Here is a 21,637-nt window from a genome sequence, read left to right as displayed (position 1 = left end):
GCAAAAAGTTTGGACACACCTTCTCATTAAATGTGTTTTCTTTATTTACATGACCATTTACATTGGTAGATTCTCACTAAAGGCATCAAAACTATGAATGAACACATGTGGAGTTATGTACTTAACAAAAAGTGGAGACCTGACCTCCACAGTCACCGGACCTGAACCCAATCCAGATGGTTTGGGGTGAGCTGGACCGCAGAGTGAAGGCAAAGGGGCCAACAAGTGCTAAACACCTCTGGGAACTCCTTCAAGACTGTTGGAGAAGCATTTCAGGTGACGAACTCTTGAAGCTCATCGAGAGAATGCCAAGAGTGTGCAAAGCAGTAATCAAAGAAACTAGAATATAAAACATGTTTTCAGTTATTTCACCTTTTTTTGTTAAGTACAGAACTCCACATGTGTTCATTCATAGTTCTGATGCCTTCAGTGAGAATCTACCATGTAAATGGTCATGAAAATAAAGAAAACACATTGAATGAGAAGGTGTGTCCAAACTTTTGGCCTGTACTGTACATATTATACAGTATATTTCTTTTTCATTTGTTTGATATATACAAGTATTTTCATTTTTCGTTTATTTTAGCTATGTAAGAAAAAAATATCCCATCATTAATATTAAAGAACAATCATAAACTAGAAGTGATTTACAGCTCCCCTGGACGCCACAAAGGGGCAAGATCGTGCACATCTGATGCTGATTCCACCTGGGGGGAATCAGTGGGGCACCGATTTAACCAGGCGGCACCGGGGATCGGCAGAGCGATTCGCCAATACGCAGCCCGAGGGTTCCCCCGTCCCCCTTGTCTCCCTCTGTCTGGTTCATGCGTGATGTCATCTCGTTGTGTCTTTATGTGACATACAGGCGCGTGTGAGTGTCCAGGACTGCTGGCCACTGGCAGGCAGCAGCCAAACCAGAAGGGACTGTCCATTCCCAATAAACTGTCCTTGTTTTCCCTACCTTCGGTGTCCATCGTCTCCATTCCCAGCATGATCGTGACACTACGTTCATGTTCAACAATTCTAAAGAAAAATCAATAAACTAATTTTAGAATGATTGATACATTATATGTTTCTGTTCACTCAGATACTGTTTGCCCACAGAAAATAGGATTTTCTTACATTATTTAATAAAAAGCCTTTTTGATGTTATTGATTATGCACCAGACCCAGCAGCAGAATCAGTGACTGAGAATTGAATTACTATCATGACATAATAATTAAAGTACGATTTCATTGTGTTTATGGTCACTAATTCTGCTACTTCAGTGCAGCGGCTACATATTCTTCCCTCCATCGATCATTTCTCTTGTGTTGATGCCTGTGTTGATATCATTTTGCCACGTGATGATGAAAAAACTGGGAGGGTTGAGAGCTCGTTCAGATGAAAAATGTAAATACAGCGTGGCTCCCAGACAAAACTGACACTGAAGCAGGATGCGGCATTCAGAAGACGCCCGCAATCCCGGGCCAAGAAGATCTCATCAGGGAATAAACAGAAACGTCGGAATGAGATAAACAAGAAATGCGCCTCCACATTCGGCCTGACACTGGGAAGAATGGAGCCGGGCCAAACTAATATCCATTTAGGCCCCGCAGCTGTGAGAACTCCATCCCGAAGAAGCAGCCTCCCCCTTTTTATAGAGGCAGAGACGCTGCTGACAAACTCTACAATTACACAAGGATCAATATGTTATTATGTGCGATTAGTTGCCTTTCAGAACTCCCTGGCCCTCGCCCAGGTCGGATTTTGCATGCTGCATACCAGGCAGGAAGCGTCTCAGCCCCGTCCACCCTAAAGAAACAGGGGAGGACAGGCACCTCACTAGTAGAAACATTGCGTTAAATATGCTCGTCATCATATATATTTATCGGGAATTAATGTACGCACACACATACACACACAAACAGATATTGGATTTTCTTCATTTTTTAAGGGGGGACCTAGGGTGATAAATCCCATTTAAATATTACAAAGCATGCATCAAATCTAGTCTTGCAATATACCCACCCCAAACCTATACATACACATGTATGGTCCACCAACAAACATGCCATTTCTTTTTGTTGTAAACCATGCTTGCATGTGGCACTTATACACATATATTAGAGGTAGTGGTTGGCCTAGCGGGTGAGGAAGCGAACTCATAATCAAAGGGTTGCCGGTTCAAATAACTAAGTCTCACCGAGGTCCCCTTTAGCAAGGTACCGTCCCTACACTGCTCCCTGGGTGCCTGTCATGGCTGCCCACTGCTCATTAATGTGATGGGTTAAATGCAGAGGACACATTTTGTTGTGTCTCCGTGTGCTGTGCATCACCAGTACAATCATTTCATATATGCAGTGTAACAAGATTATTATATATTTTTTTCATTTTTAATGATAATCAGTTGTAAATAAGTGCTGCAAAATCTTTGTCAAATGTAGTTCTCACTAAGAAATATACACACACACACACAAACTCACACACACACACACACTGTTTTCCCTTCAGATCCTTTCTCTTTACCTTGATGAATACCCATCTCATCCAATCACATGCCTGAATGAAGTCCTGTTCATGCAAATCAAACGAAGTACAAACAGGGTGCAGAACTACATCAGCCGTAGATTAATTTGACGTTTGCGCCGTTTTATTGATTGGTTGGGCTGATTCGTGAACAACTCTTTATTGTCAAGGGAAATGCTGGATTATTTGGTTTGATTGACGGTGCCGGCATTGATGTTGATTGACTGCAGCATCACTGCATTGTTATTTTGTGCGTTCCGTCGTCAGAGTTAACACATTGATTCTAATCAGATGACACAGCTTCCATGAAGGACCTTCAAGCGGCATGGCAAGCAGGGAACAAGGACTATAAAAGAAGTCCATCAACTTGCATAAGTGAAGATGCAAAGATGGGTTAAATTAATTCCAATTTTAGGCAATGAGATTCCAATGGGAGTATTAAATAAGCATACTGCTTATTTCTCGTTTTTTTAATCAAGTGAAGTGATTGTCATTGTGAAATACAGCAAGCACAGCACACAGTGACACAACAAAAGGTGTCCCATTTAACCCATCACCCTCCGTGAGCACCTTGCTCGGTGGCACCTTGGCGGTTCGAACTGGCAACCTACTGATTACGGGTCCGCTTCCTTAACCGCTAGGCCACCACTGTCCCATGTGTAGGCATCTTAATAAAGGAATGGTTTGGCCTTCTTTCCCTGATCTCGGTCCGAGTCTCTCAGTTTGACGCCCAGGTTTTTGTAGCTTCTGTTACTTGGAATTGTATTTGCAGGGTTCATTTCACAGCTGCCTGGGCGGTCAAAGATGCAGCTTTCTCACATTCGCAAGCTGCTGTATCTTCACGGCATCGTTTTTCTTTACGCTTGCGTCTTTATGAGGGACGGAATGACCTGTCCGCTCTAAAGGGCACCGCCTGATCTGTTACGGGCCCGCACCGCAGCTGGAGCCAGAGACAACAGCGAATCAATGCTCATTACACTGTCCATCTCCCAGGAGCGGACCTCTAGATAACACGCAAATCTGTCCCGGACAAGGGCATCGGTGAGCTTCAGCGGGTGCTGCCACGCCTACTCCTCTCCCATGCCAATCAGAGCCGTCGTGCACTGGTTGCATTCCTGTACATACCACACACTCTGCCGGTCTTCACAAAGCAAGTAAGAACAAGGATTCTGTTTCATTATTTACCTGTATTACATTGTAATGCATATGGACATCGATATGCCTTACATCGATAGGCTATATTGATGATGACTGTGATCACTGTGTGTATTATACTGTATACACTGTGTGTATTTCATGTTGCACTACAAAGAATCAAGTACATTAACAATCAATGAGGATATATGAAGGTAGCTAGTGTCACATTTATTGAATTTAGCAGATGTCCTTATCTGGAGAGGTTAACGATCAGGGACAGTCACCCTGGAGACACTGGAGGGATAAGTGTCTTGCTCAGGGACACAATGGGAATAAGTGGGATTTGAACCTGGGACCTGTTCATAGGCGTGTGTGTGACCCACTAGGCCACTACCACCCTAATGCTGATAAAACTGCATTCTGTGTCCACATGGTGTTGAAAACATTGGATCGGTGACACATTATGCCAACAGCCTGGCAATGTGAACAAAGCCTATTAAATGACAACTGAGATTCATTATTAGATGATACAAGATGGAGAGGAGACCTGAACAACGGCAAACAACATCATCCTCCTCTAACCCTCACATCAAAAACCACAGCCACCGTGGTTCACGTCTCTCCAGACACTAAACTGAGTGTCTTACTGCCCTCTCAGAGGACATAGAACATGGTCCTACAGCACACACACACACCTCTACTCCAGCACTGTGAACACACATGCACTCATACATGGTTTTGTAATGATACAGGTGAAAAACTGAGAAAGACCAGGATTATAAATGTTACTACCAGAATGATAAAGTAGTAAATTAGAATATTTTTGTTTTTAATTTTTGGAAAATGCATATTTAAAAAAATATTTAATCCATTTAAGCCATTTCTAGTTTATTTCTTTCTTTGGAACATGGCAAACAGTAGGAAATGGGGCATAGTGGTCAAGGAAGCGGTCCCGAAGCGGTCCCGTAACACTAAGGGTGATGGTTAAAAGAGGACACATTTCGTTGTGTCACCGTGTCAACGACTATCACTTCACTTTCAAATATACAAAAACATACCATCACTAATTATTCCAGGTTATGTGAACATGTTAGGTAATTCCTTAATTCCTTTTTTATGTAATATTTAAGTTCCTCATGAGGTGACCTCAGGCCTTACACACATGCATGCATAAACACACACACACATCCACAAGTTAATGAGGAACACAAAGTTAAATTCAGGCTATCAGGAAGGGTCAGAATTTGTGGTGATGAAGAGGAAATCCATTAGGCACACTGTACGGAACCGAATTTGGTGAATAGCAGATCAAGGCAGGAAGCAAGGGAACGGAATAAACGAGTTCAAGCGTGGATGAACACTTTGCATCAGTTTACGTGGATTAATAAAAGCTTTGAGGGCTGCCTGGAGGGGTGGAGAGGTCGCTGATTATTCACTGAAAATCTCATTTGGATCTAAGCCGCAATCAGACCTTACACTGACGCCCAGTCGAGAACCGCTGCTTGCCCCATGCCGCACGCAACGCACACGGTGAGGCGGATCTAATGAAAAGGGACAGGGCACTATTTACCTCCGACACACTTGTCTAGATGGGCCAAACAGAAACAGGACTGAGCAGGACTGTGTTCTTTTTTTTTTAATACCCTTTTTACACTTATCTTACACTTATTGACCTGCATGGCTGGGTTAAATTGTGTTAAACCATTGTGTTAAACTCGTGTACTTATTTATTGAGATAAACAATCTACAATGGCATGATAACAGCCTCATTGAATGTAGCAGTAACAAAAAGTATTTAGTCCAACATGTCCTCAAAATCCTCTGCCTCACCGGGGAAAACCGTGGGCCTGCAGTTCACCAGATGTCCACCAGGTGGAGGCAGAGGCCGCCGCAGTGGCGCCCTCCCTCCATCAGAACGCAGCACATTCCCCCAAAGAGAAGGACCAACCACACATGAAATTTTTCCCCCTTTATATATTTATTTCAAAGCTGCAGGGTAAGAGAGCTCTTTGTCTGAAGAAGCACCGTAAATAAACAGTAAATTAACAGAACCCCCCCCACCAACATCCTCCATGCTTGGTGCGTGACTGTATAACCTTAGTGAGAAGGATGAGTAAGATTAATGGAAACCTTCCCCAAAAATAAACTCAAGAAAAGGGGACACGCTACAATGTTGTGTTTCTGCCTTTTGCTGGCCGTTTTGAACTTTTTGGGGGAGAGGAAGACGGGTTCCATGCAGCAGAACACCTTCTCTTCGGGGCCTCCGCCTCCAGCTGCTGTAACAGGGTGTGACAGAGGGGACGAGATGGGCCCTCCATGGACGCTGGGAAGGGGGTGGGGTGGGCGCGTTCTGAGCGAAAGTGACAGCGGCGGGCGCTATAGTGCTCACCAGTGGCTAATTTATGCTGAGAATGAAAGCCCTGTTTAAATCCTCATCGCTACTCACAGACCCCGCCCACCACCGTGACCAGTCCATTTACGTCAAGGGGGAGTCGATAGGCATCGACAAAGCCATATTTTACACACTCTTACAACCACACTCACGTCCAAGGAGACCCAACTGTCTGATTACAGTAGATTATAATACATCGCCTGACATGTGCTTATTGGGGAAGATGGAAATGGGAAAAAAGGGTGCGGTCACCCTTTCATGTAGCACAGCACTCCTTCTTTCAGGTTCCACCGATATTTAATGCAGTCGGGTGACCCTAATCAGTCCTGGAATTATTTTATTGCATTTCCACAGAAATCGTACAGGAAGTCCCGGGGGCCGCATGGGGGACGAAGCCTTGTGTCTTTAAAGAGCATCAGCCTGAAATCAGTGAGGCGGGTAATGGCCACAGTTCATGCGAGGGGGGTCCGAGGCGATGATGGAAAAGGCCACTCCCACCAACTGCTGCAACTACATTAACGCAGTCCTCAAGCGGACCTGGGGGTTTCACCCGCCCCGTCCCATCACATGAGCGTCTGGCTGCATGAGCCCCCCGGGGCAGCTTCTGCCATGTAGAGGGGGAACTACCACTGTCACATATACGTTCTATCTGAAATTTGGTTCTTCACAACAAAAGAGAGGTGTCAACATTTTATAGTATTGGATCTATTAAACAGTTTTAAATGCAAAGTGCAGTCAGACGAAATTATCATAATAATTTCTTCAGTTCTGCACTCTCTAGAACTCTCTTTACCACCCAGCCTCCTGCATCCACCCGGTCCAGGAACAGCTCACCACGGTCAGTGGTCTGTTTGTGTAGCCTGCATGATAAATATCAGACGCTCATCCTTCTTGTTCTGCGTTCACGTTACGTACCTCAGAGAACATCACATAGAACATGGTCCTACAGCACACACACACCTCTACTCCAGCACTGTGAACACACATGCACTCATACATGGTTTTGTAAAGATACAGGTAAAAAACTGAGAAAGACCAGGATTATAAATGTTACTACCAGAATGATAAAGTAGTAAATGTAAATGTTTTTAAATTTTGGAAAATGCATATTAAAAAAAAATTAAGCCATTTCTAGTTTTTTTTTTTTTTCCTTTCTTTGGAAAAAAAGGAGCATATTGGTCAGAGGACACATTTCGTTGTGTCACCGTGTGCTGTGCTGCAGTGTTTCACAATGACATTCTACTGTATCCTGCTACTGATAAATATCAGACGCTCATCATTCTTGTTCTGCATTCACGTTACGTACCTCGGTCTATTTCCAGCTCTCGGTGGCTGACGACTTGTCCCAGCTCGGTTTAAAATGAAATGAAGGGAGAGTCAAATTCCTCCGCGCTGTTTTCTTGAGCAGATATCACCCAAAAACGACTCCCATCTGATATGCTAAACACTATATGTGATGTGTTATTGTAACTAATTCATTCAAGACGAGCTCCTTTGATCAGCCCTTTATCAGCAATTGGAGACCAGATGGAGTATCAGTGCTGTGTGCTGCAGGCCTTGGAGCAACACGCTTTATCACTTAATAATAAGCATATTTTAGGCGTTCATATTTTAGAACATTTAAAATCTCTTTGTCAAATACTGACACAGGAAAAGTCCTTTAAAACATATGAATAAATTTCACCCTTATCAGCTGTTTTCAGACCAAAAAAAGAGGAGAAAAAAACACGATCCTGCTGGAAGATGGCACTTCCACCAGGGATTCCACCTGGGAATACTGTTTGAAGGAAGGGGTTTACTTTTTAAGTAGAATGTAACATCCAAGCTTCATCCACCTGGACACGTGACCGTGACCACTGCAGACCAGGAATGTCCACTCGGGAAAGACTGGTGATGTGAGTCGAGAAGGAGAGTTGGTTGTCTATATGGTTAAATAAATTATATTTTAAAAATTATACATTATTTTATTTTCCTAAGCCACAGGGAGCCGCAGTAAGGATGAAAGGGCAGCACTGCTGACCCCTGGGTAAAACCATCAACTTAAAAAAGGACACCAGTTACAAAGACGCCCATATCCAGAGCGACTTACAACATGCTTCCATGTTACCATCAATGAAGTGATCAATTGACTCTAAAATGTGACCCCACCATAGGTCTAGCGCCCCCTGCAGCAAATTGTGTTCCAAAGGCAACATTTCCAAGTCAGCTTTTCTCAACTGTCTGTGACTGACTAGAGAAAGAGATGCCCTGTTCCTGTCCACACCACCCACAGCTGACAAGTGCTATCCCGGTTTAACCCAGACAAACCACAGTGGAGGCACGCACAAGGTCTAAGGAGGTCTCCTGTCACCTCAGGCTCAATTACACAAGTTAGCATAGCTCCCTCGGGTGGGATCGGGCTCCGTCCAAACATAAGGCAATGCGCCTGGCTGTCCGGCAAACTCCAGCATTGTTGAGGGATGACTCTTCTTGTGGCTGGGATCAGGCAGTGATACCATGGAATACCATGACCAATCACACTAAAGGCACAGCTATTCACGTCAATCAAGAAGTGCTCTGATTCCGCTGACCAAGTCCGATTGTCCTTATTCACCGTGGACCCTGACCTCAGAACCTGGGCCACATGACCTCGGCGCTAAACTCTTCTCAACGTGCCGATTGGATTCCATAATTTCAGAGCTCAAAATGACAACTTTGGGAATTCTGAATTGCTGGCATGATACTGCAAATCATCTTGAGAGGCTTATTGCTCCTGCACCCCCAACAAGGAAGCTATGAGACAGACCTGTAATTTTTGCTGGAACGAACGTGACCTTGACACTCAGCGGGTCGAGCGGGAGACTTTGTTGACATTTCCGCTCTGCGTATGATGAGCCATTCAGACTCGCTTTTCCTCTGCAGCGGTGATCGCTGACAACCGCGAGAATGCGAGCTGATTTCTTAAAAGTGACAAAATCAGCCCGATTGCTGGGAGGAGGAGCCGGAAAACAAGCGGTGCACGAGTATACACAAGCCAGCCCGCCGCCGACCATGCATCAGCACCACGGCATCCGGCACTGCATGGGCGAGCGAGACGGTGAGAGAGCGTGTGTTTGTGCGTCGCCGGGGATAAGTTTAGCGAACACATTCCAATTTCCTGGGAGACGTCACTAATCATTGTGCTCTTAGCAGAAACACATCCGGCTCCTCATCTCGAGGGCAAGGGGGAGGATTAAAATGAATCGGAGACAATCACACAAGATGACAACCTGAGGAAGAACACCAAATCACGGGCATAATTACCCAGATCGGGTCTGAGCGGGTACTTACCAGACAGACCTCTGTGGGTGTCATTTCAGCTGTGCTCTTTGTGAACACAATCAGGGACATGAGAATGCCAAATCAATATGCTCAGAAAAAAAGGTGCGTTTTAAAGAAAAGAGATACTTTGCACGTTTCTTTTTTTTTTTTTTTTTTTTTTTTTTGTTTATGAAAAATCACATTTTCTGGAAATCACATTTTCATATGCGAAGGTTTTTTTTTTATGCTCTGAATGACACAGATAATATTCTCAGAACTGCCAGCACCGTTGCAGTTTGTTTTTCAGATGGCTAGATTAAGTTCTCAAAGAGACCAATTAGCTACACTTAAATTTGAATCGGCGCATGTAATAAATAGCCTGTGGGATTGTGGGAAACGTCAGAATCCTGTCTCCAGCATGTTCAATAACCGAATCTGGTAGGTACACTGCGGAACACTGTTCTCGGTAAAAGAAAAGCCGGGTGGGTGGCTTTGCGACAACGTTGGCTCCTGCTCTGCCTGGGGCAGCGGGTCTGACCTTCACAGCGCCTGAATCAATAGCGATTAACTCAGGCGGCGGTGTGGAGCCCTGGGGAGTGGCAGTGCAGGCACACACTGACGGAGCTGTCACGGCGTCCTGAATTGGCAGTAAACTCCCATCAGCACATGGACTAATGATTCATGAATACATTCAATGTTTTTTTGTTTTGTTTTTTTTAAGTGATCCATTTTGTCCTTCATTCTGCTGGGTCAAAGCAGTGCAGTCTAAACCGAGCAGAAATGTAACGTTTGAACCAAATGTGAAAACCTATTTGCGATATTCCATGTCAAGCCATCAGGCATCTTTCTACCTCCTGGGCCTGATGCTTGGCAAGGAGGCCATATTTCCAGCAGGAGAAAGTAATTGGTTGGCTGATTGCACTGAGAGGTGTACCTCAGGGTGCAGGGACTCTGGAAACTGAATTGACTGAATTTGAACTGAAACTGTAATTTAATCGAACTGAAAACTGTAATGACACGCCAGATTTTTTTTCAATATCATGGGACTTAAATAGCAATAAGACTCATCATTTGAGGAAAAAATTGACACACGGGTAAGGTGGGCTTTAATGATTCAAGGCATTTCCATTAAATGGTATTTAAAAAATAATTATTAATTCAAGAAGAGATTAAATAACTCATCATCGGTAGGAAGCAGGTAAGATTTACAGATATGGCTACAGCATCACATTTGTAATATCAAACCCTGCTTGTGTTTGCAGTAATTGTTTCTCCTGGTCTCACTGTCCGAGGCTAAGTATAGCATACAGTGGTATAAGATAGCTTGATTTAAAAAAATAAAAATGTTCGGTGGCGGCCAGATCGATAATCGCATGTTTCCAATTATGCGTTTCAAGTTTACAGCTGGCTGCTACACATATTTCCTCCAATGATGGATTTAAATATCACTTTCCTAAGAAGTTCTCACAGTTCAGAGTTCACAGTGTGATATAAAAATGGACATATCCCAAGGTCTGAAAAGCCTTTAAACAGGTCAGCAATGGTGCTGCATAATTTAATTACAATTAGGCAAATTTGTAATATTGATTCTAGTAATATATTAATTGAGCCTACTGATGTAACTAGTGTCCATAAAATACACAGTTTAACTGTGTATGGAAGAATATGGGCTTAACTACAGGAGCAGTTAGACATATTTATACATCACATCCATCAAAAGAGACATTCTTACCAGTAAGTGAAGATGTCTATATGACTCAGTTGATTGTTCCAACAGAAATCAAAAATTTAACCAAAAAATATGTATTGCAAATATAAGATCAATGACTTTATCATTACTATACAAGTAAAGCGAGATACAAAGCAAAAGGTAATAAAAAGTAACATTATTTACTGTGATGCCCAGGTGCCACTGGCATCTGTTGACCTGATTATTGGGTCCTGATCACTCGCAGCTGCCACTACCCTATCAATCTTTACATGTTGAGGTTAGTGCTGCGTCTCTTCATGCTTCGTGCTTTTCAGGCCATCGTACCATATTTCAATTTCATTATTAAAACTATGTTTGTTACACATGTTGAGCATGCGTGTCTATACTCATTCGCAATGTGGCATGATATAAAGTTATATATAATGTTATAAAGTTACATAAAGCTACACACTGGAGCAAATCTGTATATCACTCTCCTACCTTTTCGCTCTAAAATCTTAGAATGTAGCATCTACAATCATTATCTTGCCCAGAATAACCTTCAGGACCCAAATCAGTCTGGTTTCAAAACTGCTTACTCCACAGAGCCTGTTACAGAAAAAAACTATATGCTGCTAGATCAGCAAAATTGCAATCAGTCTTATCTTTTGGGACCTTCAAGCAGCATTTGATACAGTTAACCACAAGACCATCCTTGGTAGCTTTGGAATTAGTGGCTCTGCTTGGCAGTGGATAGCTTCTTATCTGAAGGATAGATCTTATCAGATGACATAGTGGGGGTCAACATATGCTCCTCACAAGATCTCTTCTGTCCCTCAGGGCTCAGTACTTGCCCCTGTCCTTTTTTCCCTCTACACTAAATCTTTTGGTGATGTCATATCCTTGCATGGCTTATCCTACCACTGCTTTGCAGATGACACCCTACTTTTCCTCTATTTTCCCCTGTTAGATGTCCACATGTCCACCAAGGTCTCTGCTTGCATGTCTGAAATCCTGGATAGCAGCTCATCATCTAAAATTCAACCCCAGCAAAACTGCATTACTATTCATCTCAGTTGATTTCTCTTCATAACAGGATCTTAAAATCTCCCTCATATTTCTTTTTGCCACTATATGCAACCTTGGGGTAACCATGGTCAATTACCTCTTCTATTGATCTCAGATTTCCAATCTCTTTCGATAATGTTGATTATATCTCAAAAACATTTGCATTGACACAGGATACTCAGATATTGACCACTCTCTGGTCATGTCCAAACTTTATTACAGTAAACGTCTGACTGCTCTGTCTCTAAGTGCTACTTGACCTCTCCAGCTGATCCAGAATGTTGCAACACGACTTGTTTTCAACCATTCCAAATTCTCAGATCTCTTATCACTCCTCACTCTGCACCTCAATCTCTCTGATCCACCAGCACTGCTCGACTGGTACCACAATTCTCACTTAATCCATACAAAACAGGTAGTTCTGACTTATTCAATTAATGGTATTTACAGATTGGGTCCTAGTGAACTAAATGAAGGATTTAAAAATACTTCTCAATTAATATCACAGTTAAAGTAGATCTCTGAATATCACATGACAGCATAAGCAGCAGTGCTCAGAAAAAAGGGGAGAAGACACAACATACTGAACAACCAGAAAAAGAATAGACATCAATACCTGCAAAACCCATGAATGCATGAGAATGAATGAGAAAGGGAGCGACTGCGATTGCCCAAATTTCAGAGAATATTGAGAGATTATGTTTCTGAATTCATTTTTTCATGGTGAGTTGTCATTCATGTTTCAATCACATGCTTTATTGAGTCGTTTTGATTGGTTAAAGAGAAGTACTTCGGACTGACAGTGGGTCTAGATGAAGTAAATCAATTCAGAGACATAACCATATGAGATGACAGAATTCAGCCTTACTTGTCTGTCGGCCCTGCTGTCACCCGACCTCCCACAGGGGACCCTGGGAAAATTCTTTGCATCCCGATACACTTGGATTTAAATGGTATTAATCATACGTGGTACAACATCTCTATCCCAGGGCTACAGCAGGGCTGTGAGTGACACTCGTCATGAATCGCAGCAGCTCAGCAGACATGACAAAAGCTCAGGCATGTCTTCCGTACCCGGTACAGCCTTGCATACAGCAGCGTAATGGTGAGTGATGCACTCCGCCCAGTGCTTGCGCTGATCAATATCCCTACACTCCAACTGAATATCGGCCCCACACACCGAGCAGGGGTGCACATAATGCCCAACTCGTACCTGTGGGAATTAAAGGGCCATTGGAGAAAAAAAAAAAAGCTGAAACCCTCTGCTCCGGTGATTAAGCTGAAAAAAAATCTTTGATGCCATGCAAGGCTGCATCTTTCATTCTGAAAACCCCCCATGTCGGCATTGAGTCGATTCGCTTTACTTTTAATGTCTGATGTAGATCTACTGGCTAAGTAATCTGTTTAAAAATGTGTTATTAAAGCTGGATGCAGTAGACAGCGCACAAATCTCCACTACCTGCACGAAAACAGACTGAGGCTGCATGCATTTTTGATTCTATAACGTTTCCTTTGTTCTTTGTACATTATTAATATTCATATTGTTACATCTTTAATTACTGCTATTATCTTATTGCAAGTAATTAAACAGTGATTCACGTGATCCCATTCAACACTCTGCTCAATGGCTGCACAATCTCAGTTGTAAAAATACTGTCAAATAAATAATAAATGGAATAATAATAGGGTCTCTCTGTAATGATGTAGCAAAAAATAAAGTATTCAAAATATTTAAAAATGTGGACCAGGTCTAACCCCCTAACTTATTTTTCAACCTTTACTAAAGTTTTATTTCTTTTTTTGTGTGTGTTCATGGCTTGTCATGGTTCCCATGCCTCCTCCGTGCCCACTGGGGCGGAGGTCGCCATGCAGCATAAAGAGCGAGCACCCATCTTGGTAGTTGCTTGATTGTTAATGTGGTTCATCCTGCTGCCAAGGCCTCCCCACTGCCATTGTTTTCTTCTGCCCTCAGATTGCCATTGCTACGTGCTTTTTCTGTTCATTCGACCTTGTCTTCTGTATTGCCCCTTTGCCTTTTTGGACCTCATGTTGTCATCTACTCGCCCAGATTCCACTTCTGCTGCCTTCATGTTCTGGTACTGACTTATTTACAAAGACACCAACTTTAATTTATTCACCAACTTTTAATTAATTCCTCCCAGACCAGCATGCCATCAGTGCCAGTTATAGCTAGGAATGTAAACAAGGAGTTAAAGGATATGGCCTGTGGGATACTTGACCTTTTTCATCCTCAGATATTCATACCGTCCTCTTGTTATATAAACCAGTTTACCAAAACAAAGCACCTGCACCTGCACCTATGTGTTCTTCATTCACACCACTGCAAAATTTTATGAATTTTGCTTCTCACTGATCTCAGACGTTTTCTATGTAATCAATAATTACTAGCTGAATAAAGCGCTCAATTGCAGGAGTCCGAGTTGGACAGGAAAGAAAGAAAAGCAGAAGTGGCATAAGGACATGGTCTGTGGTCCACTAGCAGAACCAAAAACCACCAATAACCACAATGTCAGCCATGTTCTTAAATTCTGAGATCGGACCTCCTGTCCATGTCAAGGAATAAAATTTTCTATGCCAACCTCAATCTCATTAATGCAGAAGACTAAATAATCCCATATCACGTATATATGACTGTAAAACATGGTCACAATGCGCCATGCTGCCCATGACCACTCAACATGGTGATTAGGTGGTAAGACTCAATGGTTCATGTCGATGGCAAATTATTAGTTTTCTATTACAAGAGATATAGAGCAAAATAGGAAGTGACATCACTCACCCCTCTCACAGGTGCGGGACCAGTAGCCGGTGCCTGTGCAGTCACAGATGAATCGGTTCCAGCCCTCCTTGCAGATGCCCTTGTTCTTGCAGGGGTAGCTTTCGCACTGCTTCCCCGCCGCCTTGTTGCATGATGGTTTGATCCCGGCGCCGTTCTGGGCCTCGGCAATCTGCCGGATGTCCTTGCTGCGACCATCGATGAACAGGTCGCGGATGCAGCCCACATAGCCGTAGTTCAGCATGGCGGTCCACAGCTCCGTGGGCAGGAGCAGGCCGGCACGGATCTCCGGGAGACCCCCCAGATACATGTCACCCTCCAGGTCCAAAATCTCATTCTCGCCGCTGGCAGTGAAGGGGGTCCGGCGACTGTTGACCGATATAGTCCCTGAAAATAAAGTGGGAGAGAGCATGACACAGTCATTAAGTCGTCTGTTCACAAGCATCTGTTGGTGGAGTGTAATGTGGCAACCACTTTCTGGAGAAAGTCATAAATACATTAAATAGGTATCAAAACTAACCATTTCACAGAAGAAGACCACAAGAAAAATTTAAAGGAGAGATAGTAGCATTGCTAAAAACTATTGTTAAATATAAACAATAAAATTAATAGCTAAAACTATTTATATTGTATTTATAGATTAAAATAAAATTTTGCCTGACTAATAAAAGAATAATTGAAAAATGAGCATGTTTGAGCAACATTTACTTAATAAATGACTGAAAACACAGACAATATATTTTTGCTTTTATAGTGTGATGCACAAGAATGGTGGTGTGTCGTATTGTAGTGGTAACATGTTGTTAGAGCGCATCTGAAAGCTGACTTGCAAAAAATAATTCCACCAGCCGCCACTCATCTGAACCATCACTGCTGTCTTCAGAAGGATTATTAGACTGAGTAAAGACTCAAATGAAGTGCAACATGACGTGTTTTCAACCTTCACAAAGTCTCCCACACCACTCCATTGCTACGTTCATTCCACTTTTAAAAAACAATTTGGTTCTGAGTTATTAAGCTAATGGTATTTACAGATTTGTCCCTAGTGAATTAAATGAGGGATTTCTATGAAGGACATTTTAAAGCACTTATGTAAGTTGCTCTGGCTAAGAGCGTCTGCCAAATGCTGTAAATGTAATTCAACACACCATTACATGGAGATACAAGATGAACAAATATATTTAAGGCCCATGATAATGACTGTATGACAGACAAAATATCTTTCCTTGTGTCTAGGAAGAGTTTATGTTTGGGGCGTGTCTTCCGTACAGATCCATTAAAGCTCATTGGCACATTCCGTTTGTGTTTTTGGTCTATACGAGAAATAAACGAATGATGGCGACTCTGCGTTTGTAGCCGGGTCAGCAGTACGTCCTTGGCCTCGGTAACACATAAACTGTGATGAACTGCACAGCAAATGGCAGATAAGATCACTGTCCTCAGTCACCTGCTGGCCACCATCTAATGACCTGAATTATTAATACCTCATGAGACCGCCACCCAGCCCCACTTTACGAAGTGATAGGGGGCACCCGGAAATCGATACTGAGGAGCGCAAAAACTCAAGGGCAGCAGGGAAAGTGAGTGAGATTCCAGGCAGAGGCTATATTTACATAGAGTCTACGGATGTAACGAGAGAACGAAAAGAGCGAAAATCTTCAGCAGCCGCCACAAGAATATTGGCTTTTGGGGTATAAACATGTGTTTGGCAAACACATACATTTAACCTCTGTATTTAGGCTTAACTTAAAGTACCTCTGATTTGACACAAGCAATTCTCCTGTCTGCCAGCTGATAACAGGATGTAGCCAGTTAATGGAATATTAGGTGCGCTTAATAAATTTGAGTCCCAAATGAGGTTCGTTTGCATTTACATTTACGGCATTTACCAGACGCCCTTATCCAGAGCGACTTACAATCAGTAGTTACAGGGACAGTCCCCCCCTGGAGACACTCAGCCTTAAGTGTCTTGCTCAGGGACACAATGGTAGTAAGAGGGATTACAACCTGGGCCTTGTGGTTCATAGGCGGGTGTGTTACCCACTAGGCTACTACCACCCTACCAGGTTGTTTGAAATCGTCGATTGAAGCTCCGTTTTGATGAGTGTCCCATCAGATGTCCTTCTATGTGTATAGTGCATCAGTGGCTTCGTAAATTCTCTGCCATTTTTTATTAAAAAAGGTTGGCACCTGGAACATTGATGCTACCCCACTATTACTGCTGCGTTGAGAAAATCTGGTCAGCGAAAAACTGACCTCTGATAAAGGTGGTAAAGGCAAAATCCCAGTACCTCCAGCCTCCTCCTAGCAGTTCTCAGGTGTACCTAATAAAGTGGCCAGTTAGAGTAGTATCTAACCTGATCGTCCATCCCGCTGTATGTCCACGTGGTACCAGGCCCCATCGTTGACTTTGTTCTGCGTGGCCTTCACCTTGATGGTTCCAGAGCCCATGTCCAGTAGCAGGTACAGGCTTCCGTCCAGCAGCTCCACAGCAAAGAAGTCCACCTTGGTGTTCTTCTGACTGCGGGCGTCCTTCCTGTCCTGGGGCTTGCCGTGGGTAAAGAGGATGAGGCCGTTTGGCTCCGTGGTGCGGAAGTCAAAGGATATGGAGCCCATGCGCTTGGTGTTCCACTTGGGGAGGCTGATGAATGCTTCTGGCGTCTCGAAGGAGATGGGGTCAAGTGTGGCCACATTCTCGCATCTGAAGACCACGTCCCCCTGGATCTTCATCTTCGGGTCGACAATGCGAGCGAGACGAGACAGCTCCAGCCGGATATCATTGTTTTTGTAGACGACCTGTTGAAGACAAAAAAAATTACTCATGAAGGCCTCAAAAGTACCAGGGCTTTCCGCATCCTCTGCCTCCTGAAAGGACAGGAGGTTAATTTCAATCAGAATACAACCTGCATTAATACCAACAGGGCAGGTCGCGGATGCACAAAGCCTGTCCCTCGCTGGTAATTGACTCTCACTCCGCTGACATATGCAGCCAGGTCTGGCTGCTCTGATAGCTATGATAATGACTGGACAAAAGAGGAACCCGCGCTCATTACCGCAAAAGCAAAAGGCCACCGGGCTTGGCCCTCATTTGAAAGTCTTACATCACCGGTCGGCGGTGGCCAAGGCCACCCCGGCACTCCAGCATGCGACTGCTCTAAAACAACGTTGGAAGACAGCGGGGGAAAGTCGTCCGTCGAATGGCCGTTAAACTCCACCGCTGGAAGGGGGCGGGCGGCCCCTCCCCCCGTAAATTGAAACGCGCCGAGGGTGAAGAATGGCGAGAGGTTTCCTCTCGGCCCCCCCACGGGATACTTCGGGCCCTGAAAATCCTCCCTGGACGCTGCCTCTCGTTTGTTTAGGAACACAGCTGTTGACTGAGAGATTTTCAGGCGCTGAGATTACAGATAATCCTGGAAGATTTGACAGTAAATCAACACATCTCTCGGGGGCCTGGGGAGAAGCACTGGACTGAGAGATTGCCTTTTTTTTTTTTTTTTTTTTTTCTCGTCTGCTCCCGTGAGGAGCCTGCACTGTGAAATCGAGGCTTTTTCTTTCCCTCCACCAGCTTTATCGCTGCGACTGTAAATATCATCCACCCCTGGGGTGATACTTCACTAAAACAGAGGCAGACACAGGTTACTCCCTCAATCCCCACCCTTTCAAATACCAAAGACGGTTACTAAGACCGAGCATATTTAAATCCAAATGGGGGAGTTTAAAGGACTTTTCTGCGATTCACACACACTGACTGGATTCTAGACCATCTGCACATATCTCACATTCTGAAAAAATTTCGAAAAGAAAGGCCAACTACAAACCACACTATGGTGCACTGTGGATACGTGTGTATTTCATCGAAATATCAAGGGCTATTTCTTAAAAGCAGCCCGTGAGTTTTAGATGATTCAAAATAAATACATTCTGTGAATGCTATCTTAAGAATGTCTTTTGATTGTAAAAAATGCTGAATAAATAAATTTATTTATTTATGAAAAATAACTCCCCCTGGTGTGAATGACACTTTACAGTTTCCTTTTTTGAGCAAGCAGAGAAACAATTAACAACAACATAGAATTACAAGGGTGGTAGTAGCCTAGTGGGTAACACACTCGACTATGAACCAGAAGACCCAGGTTCAAATCCCACTTACTACCATTGTGTCCCTGAGCAAGACACTTAACCATAAGTCGCTCCAGGGGGGGGACTGTCCCTGTAACTACTGATTGTAAGTCGCTCTGGATAAGGGCGTCTGATAAATGCTGTAAATATAAATGTACTTCTTACAGTGTTTTAAAAAAAGAATGTTTGACTTAGAGTTCAATTTCACAGCTGAATGGGCTGATTTGTTTGAAAAGTGATGCTGAGGATGGTTTGTGATCATGATGAATCTGAAATTTAACAATCAGATTAATGACCAACTCTGTCAATGTTCCATTGACAGTGTCACTGAGGGGAGTGGACCTCTGATAGGCCACTTAGCTAAGATCCCATCCGCCATCCCCCTTTGGAGTCTACCCACCACGGTCAACAGGACATCATTGTTGGCTAGGATGTACCGCTGAATCCATTATAAAAAATAAATTCCACTAAATAACACTTACATAACTCTATCCCATGGTGTCTCACTGTCTCGGCAGATAATGAACAGTCTGGTAGCAGTCGCCAGAGCACTCACCATCCTGGTACTTTCTACCATTAGTAAATGTAATAATAATCATACAAGACATGAACATCCAGCACAAAAAAGGATTGCGGTTGCTACCGAGCTGTTTATTATCCTCCATGCAGTTGTTGCAAAAAGTAAAAGTGGAAATGACGCAAAGAAAGTGAAACGATTGTCATTGTGACACAGTACAGCACACAGTGACACAACAAAATGTGTCCTCTGCTTTTAACCCATCACCCTTACTGAGCAGTGGGCCATGACAGGCGCCCGGGGAGCAGTGTGTGGGGACGGTGCTTTGCTCAGTCGCACCTGGGTGGTACCTTGGCAGATTGGGATTCAAACCTTCTGATTATGGGGTCGCTTCCTTAACCGCTAAGCCACCACTGCCCCTATTAGGAAGAAGTAGGGCAGAGAAGCCACGTTCAGAAGAACCATTCATGTTCTTCAATATTTTATTCATATTCAGGACAGTTTATGTTCAGAAGTTAAAGAACTGTTAGTAATGACATTTGAGAAGATTAGATTTTTTGAACAAAGTTTTTTTTCGTGGAATACCTGATGTGGCCCATCCTCACCCAGCTAATTTTAGTTTGAGACTCCTGCAGTAAACCCAAGAGCCAAAGAATTACAATTATTTGATCACAAAGAAGCAGCTGATAAAATCAGTGTACTGCACGGTGAATCTTGGGTTATTATTTTAATAAAAGTGATATGGAAAAAAAGAAACACATCAGTCAGTATAGTACAGATTGCACTATGCTTTTTTAAGGTTGATCACATACTGTAATATTTCCATAAATTTCCCTTTTATTTTACTAATAATAATAATAAAAAATTATCCTTTAATATTTACCTGGAGGGGAAATAAAATTTATTTTATTTTACATGCAATTTCCAGTTGTATTAAATTTTATTTTTATAAAATTTATATAACATTTTAATTTTCATTAACAGTAAATTAACTTTGTTCAGATAGTGCTTATGTCATTCTTATGATGATATGACAGAACTAACATTCTCAATTCTGTCCTCTGTCGGCCACCAATGTCACCCAGACCGGAGAGTGACCTTGAGATGTTTGCACAGGCAGAGCAAACTTAGTAAAAAGACCACTATTACAGATCACATTATTAGAGCCTTTGTACATCTGTCTGATGTACATTTCATTAACAAAAAAATCAGGATTCCTCTCAGCAATTTCAAGGTGTCACCAGGGCATGTCAACATCCCTGACACAAAATTATAGTTTGCAATTGGCTGGTCGGATTGTTGTCACTCCAACACCACATGTCACATTAGACTGCTGTGTAACCCTCTGCACTTGTGCTTTCTGAAACAGACTTTTGGAAATGCTTGGAGAAAAGCACAATTTATATGATGTCCTATCCCTTCAGTTACCGCATATTAATTTACATACTAAAACAGCCATCATCGAAACACTAAATGTGGCAATATATCATAGTAATATGTAAAAAAAAAAAAATTAATTAGTATATAAAAATATCTGGACATTATTCGGTTTATTTAGATTTTTGCTTTCATTCGATCCAGAAATGTATCTCGCAATTATTAGCATATCAACAGCAATATTTTCTATGTCAACACTCCCAATAAAATTGTGGACTATATGCTTTATGTTAATGTTCAAACTAAAACATAGTGTTCTAACAATGACATTTATGCCAATTACTAATAAAATAATGATATATTTGCATGGTTAAATTCTCAGAGATTATGTCCAAAACCTTTCCTGGTTTGGGGGAATTTGGTTCAGCTCATAATGTTGTAGGTGTGTTGGTGCTGGATTTCAAACAATAATATGCATGGAGGGACTGCCATAGAAATAAAAAAATCGAGTGGCCTCTATAGAATGGTCTCTAGTTTTATCCCTAGAATCATAACTATACATATTTGGTGTATAGTTATGATTTATGTGTGCATGTTAAGTCATCTCTATATAACAAATATTTAGGCACCATACGTCGAGAATGTCCGTACCCAGAGGCCCCTCCGGCCCACAAAATGGATTCCTATGGGAGTGAATATATGGATTCACTCATCACAGCGGCAGAGCTGGGCTTGTTTGAATGCGCGGATGG

At 42.8% G+C, this 21,637-nt stretch overlaps 1 protein-coding gene across 14 annotated transcripts in view; it reads right to left on the bottom strand.

The window, feature by feature from the left end:
* The window catches only part of nrxn3a (neurexin 3a), a 236,087-nt gene that overhangs the window by 148,268 nt on the left and 66,182 nt on the right, over positions 1 to 21,637 (bottom strand). For all 14 annotated transcript variants that reach the window (XM_028987720.1, XM_028986089.1, XM_028992522.1 and 11 more), the window contains 2 exons: positions 17,230 to 17,668; positions 14,876 to 15,259 (listed from right to left, as the gene is read on the bottom strand). In XM_028987720.1, coding sequence (XP_028843553.1) covers positions 14,876 to 15,259; positions 17,230 to 17,668 — 823 coding nt within the window. The remainder of the gene's footprint in view (positions 1 to 14,875; positions 15,260 to 17,229; positions 17,669 to 21,637) is intronic.

The sequence above is a fragment of the Denticeps clupeoides genome, chromosome 1, assembly GCF_900700375.1.
Source record: "Denticeps clupeoides chromosome 1, fDenClu1.1, whole genome shotgun sequence".
NCBI classification, from domain to species: Eukaryota; Metazoa; Chordata; class Actinopteri; order Clupeiformes; family Denticipitidae; genus Denticeps; species Denticeps clupeoides.
This window is presented reverse-complemented; position numbering and strand designations above follow the sequence as displayed.